The sequence below is a fragment of the Penaeus monodon genome, chromosome 27 (genome assembly GCF_015228065.2).
Source record: "Penaeus monodon isolate SGIC_2016 chromosome 27, NSTDA_Pmon_1, whole genome shotgun sequence".
Classification (NCBI taxonomy): Eukaryota; Metazoa; Arthropoda; class Malacostraca; order Decapoda; family Penaeidae; genus Penaeus; species Penaeus monodon.
This window is the reverse complement of record NC_051412.1, coordinates 15,995,764-15,999,764: the sequence shown is the minus strand read 5'-3', so window position 1 is coordinate 15,999,764 and position 4,001 is coordinate 15,995,764. Positions and strand designations below refer to the sequence as shown.

At 38.9% G+C, this 4,001-nt stretch overlaps 1 protein-coding gene across 2 annotated transcripts in view; it reads right to left on the bottom strand.

The window, feature by feature from the left end:
• Positions 1–6: 6 nt before the first annotated feature.
• The window catches only part of LOC119590622 (synaptotagmin-14-like), an 82,700-nt gene continuing 78,705 nt past the window's right edge, over positions 7–4,001 (bottom strand). Inside the window, exons 9-10 of one of the 2 annotated variants that reach the window (XM_037939299.1) lie at positions 2,896–3,055; positions 7–2,736 (exon numbers count right to left, since the gene is read on the bottom strand). In XM_037939299.1, the coding sequence (XP_037795227.1) occupies positions 2,539–2,736; positions 2,896–3,055 (358 nt within the window). In that variant the 3' untranslated portion in view covers positions 7–2,538. The remainder of the gene's footprint in view (positions 2,737–2,895; positions 3,056–4,001) is intronic. The other variant, XM_037939300.1, reaches the window with a different exon arrangement.

The following is a 4,001-nucleotide window of genomic DNA, read 5'->3' as shown; positions in this document are numbered from 1 at the left end:
GAGCACAAACCTCGAAGACTAGAACCTGAAACACGTAACTTGATGTGTTGCAAAAAGACAAAGAGTAGACGTATGTACAGACTTATATGGAAATGTCAGTACAAAAATAATGTAACACTAGAAAATGTTTACTTTAAAAGTAACAAGCACAAGGAAATGCTTTAGAAGCTGTGCGAGAGAGGAGAGATTGGCTGCCTTTGTTTCAATTGTGAAAACTTCACTTTTATTTCTGATAACATCACCTTCGAAAATCAATCTTTTTGAATATGAATGCCCAAGTTGTTCTCAAGGTCATCGCCAATGAGCAACATCATCTTATAGCCACGGTATATCATCGTAAGCACCCAGGCTCTCACAAATGACTAAACATCCTTATACATGCTACCCACTTACAAGGAGCTGGGTCATTCACTCGCCAAACCAAAGGCTTCACTCTCACTCCTCACTCCACGCCATCACGTGATTACACACGCCTTGCAGAAGCCCATGGAAATGGATCCTTCACAAGACAACAGCGATTTCACTTGCAATGTTGAAGACCATGATTAGCAATAATTTTCGCATATTTTTAGCTATTTCATCTTTCTTTCTGTCTTTTTTTTCATTTGAAAAGGATAAAAATCGCGGTTGGACTCTTATTAAGGATCTTAGTTTTCTGAGGCGTCTTCCTCGTCTTACAGAATATGCTTAAGGTACCTCCAGAGGGGTCCAAGTATACTAATATTTACATATTTATATTTTTTTCTCCTTCAAACCAACGAGTTTAAAACATGTTCAGGAAAACTGCTATCCCGATTGGTAAATTTGGAAAAGTTGCTGTAAATATCTGATTGTCATTATTTTGGTGCTATAATATTGTTATACAGGTGCAGCCAAGTCTCTTGAGATATATCGCAATGGGCCAAAATGTTGCACAATATGTGTGTGACATTAAGAATGCAGTGATACGTGATTTTAAGCAGTGGGAGATTTCTGTCATCTATCGACTCTTGCAGGGAGGTTTACAGGGTGTAATATATTCAAGGGGGTTAAAACACAATGCATACAATAGTTCAAAACTCTTTACCTCTCTATAGCTAATGTCGAAATTCAGTATTTCTCGCGAAATCATTTATTCTTTTATTACAGAGTCGAATTCGACACTGATTAACAGACTAAAGAGTACTACAACCAGTAACTTTTTTCTTTTGTTCTTGTGCTTCACTCCTGGAACACATGGAGACACTTTTACAAACTATGTCACCTATACTGATCTGTCTGCGAGATGGATTAAAAAAGTTATACACATACGTTGCTGCTGCTGCTGATTTTTTTGGTTCTGGAACAAATAAATATACAAAAACATCCACCTTACATATAAAAGTTTCTAAGTTACATGCTGGATGAATCCTTGAAACATGATAATATAGTTCTCAAAGTTAAAGACCTACATCTCTTAACCAGGAAGACATAAACCTAACACGTGTGAACCAAGCCAAGTGAACTGCTCCGAAACAGAAATGTGAAGATAAACTAACCCACAGGAAGGACCATGGAGATGAAAAAGAAAAAGATGTACTAAAGATTCTACATGCATTTTCCCCCAAAAGGCATTGGTTTCAAAGAGGATTTGCAGTTTGGCAATATTTTGTATTAGTGTGAAATGCGAGTAATATTTGCCGTTTCTGAAATCAGCACAGAAGCGTTCGATCGTGAGTGAGTGGACACGAGCCTCCACTTGAAGCAGCCAATCACGTTTTCTTATGCTCGTTGTGACGTCAGAGTTCGTATTTCTAGCTAAGCAGGGAGGGATTGTGAATATAAAGAGTAACGACAAGGTACAGTACAGGGACGATACAGTGTGGGAGACCAGCTCCGTCTTCATAGTGTCTACAGTATTTTTGATCAATAAATATTATATATATACTCTGAGAAATCACAGATTAAAGCCATTGTTTTTGGAATGTACCAGGTATCTTTTTAACCATTATTACGAATAATTTTATATAAAGATTTCACACTCAAGACAAAATATCACATGTCTCAAGATGATATCTATTTATTGTTCTTTTGAACCACTATATACTCTTCAAGAAAGGGCTGGAAACAGTAACCAAATCAATACAAGCTAATGACATTGTGAGGCAGATTGCAATGCTATGTTTAACTCTGGAGATGATGCGTTAACACATTCCAATTGCAAGGTCGACAACCCTAGCAATGGGATGTATGGTTGAATGTGAACCCAGACTCAAGAGGCCAAGAGTCAGGGAGAACCTGAGACCCAAAATGTGACAAAGAACAAGGGAAAGACTCAAGGTACGGCCGAAACCAAAGTAGGCCTTCCCTCCGAAGAGGGAGGGAGGTGAACAGTGCATTAAATAATTTAGCGCCCCTTTTGCACGGCCTAGAGAAAGGTAGACTCAAAAACTCTTCAGCATATTTCAGTGAAAACCTCCAGGCGTATCCAAGTTAAATGATGACGCCTTCAAGGAGGAAGCTCCCTCCTCATACAGTCGAAGCTAAAAGGCAGGGGAATCTCTGTCGAGAGAGAGTGTCTTAGGATTCGATAAGAACGTGCCAGCGACAGACTTGCTCTCCTTTCGAGTCTCGCATTTGGTTCCAGTGAGCTAGTTCCTCTTCTCCCGAGCTGTTGAGGCCCAGAGCGAACCAGCCAATCATGTCCTTCCTCTTCATACTCCTCTTGGTGTACACAGACACCATGAGCGTTACGTCAGGTAGCTGGAACAGTGCCACCTGGAAAAGGACAAAGCCATGAGGCTGTACTATATAGGGTTATACATATCTATTGCCACAACAAAGAAAACATGAATCATGCACCTTCATATCAGTCACTGTAAACACCATAATAACCCTCCTGGCAACAACACCATGAAAAAGAACATTTTTTTTTACCTGAAACATGAATGTCTCCTTGAACAACGGGTTCGGCTGCCCCCGCCGCACCGACGTCTTGCTGTGGGCGATCTCCTGACCGCTGGATGACATGAGCACCAGCTTCACGTACGTGTCTGGAGCTCGGGTGTTCGCCATGTTCCTGAAATCATCACCGTGCCTGTAAATGATCGCAGCCACTATTACTACACATGGACTACCTACTGCCGAGCCAACAACCACTGCTGACAATGGGACGCATAAATACGATGGTTAGCTACTATGGGTGGGGAAGAGGAGTTGCTAGTTTCCACAGGGGGTTAAAATTTTTGTTGGGAGGATACGGGAATAAACTATCTAATTTTGATGCTAAGAGAAACTGCTTTTGTAAGGCATGACTACATCACAATATTTCTAGAGCAAAATGCGCAATATTTAAATACTATGGCCGATGGAAAGAAATTGCCGCTATCACAGAAAATAATTCTTTAGTGTACATATCTGTATAAAAATTGTACTTGCTAGCTACGTCAGCGACATAACAGAGGCCTCTGAATATTTCTATATAAAGTCAAACAACTTACAAATAACCTACAGCAAACCTCTATGTACTATTATCAACAAAAAATGTTACAAACTGAAAAATAGAAAAAAAAGAGAACTAGGCTTGATTAAGATAATCATGAACCAAAATTCTTTTATTTTCTCCTCATAGTGAACCTGCCATGTACAAAGAAGTTTGTCTTTAAGTAAACGCAATTCAATGAAGAATCACGCGAAGGGAAAATGATAACGAACTCATTATCACCTTAACAAATTCCAGAAACTAAAATGACTTTGTCGAAGTAATTGTAATATGAATAGTATTCTACCTTGGAACATTTTGAGAATTACGTTCAAGTATTTTGTTAAAAGTTATGAATTTTAATTGTTCGAAAACTGCAGAGATTCTTATTATTCTTGACCTATAACAGCAGGTATATATTTAAAACAAATTCTTGATGGCATAGTTTAGCTGCCGTGACAAATAAGTCAGACAGAGGCTGCATCAGCTTGAATAATACTGCCGATAAGGTTATGAGAAATATACATTAATACATAAACATATAAACGTGTGTGTGTGAGTG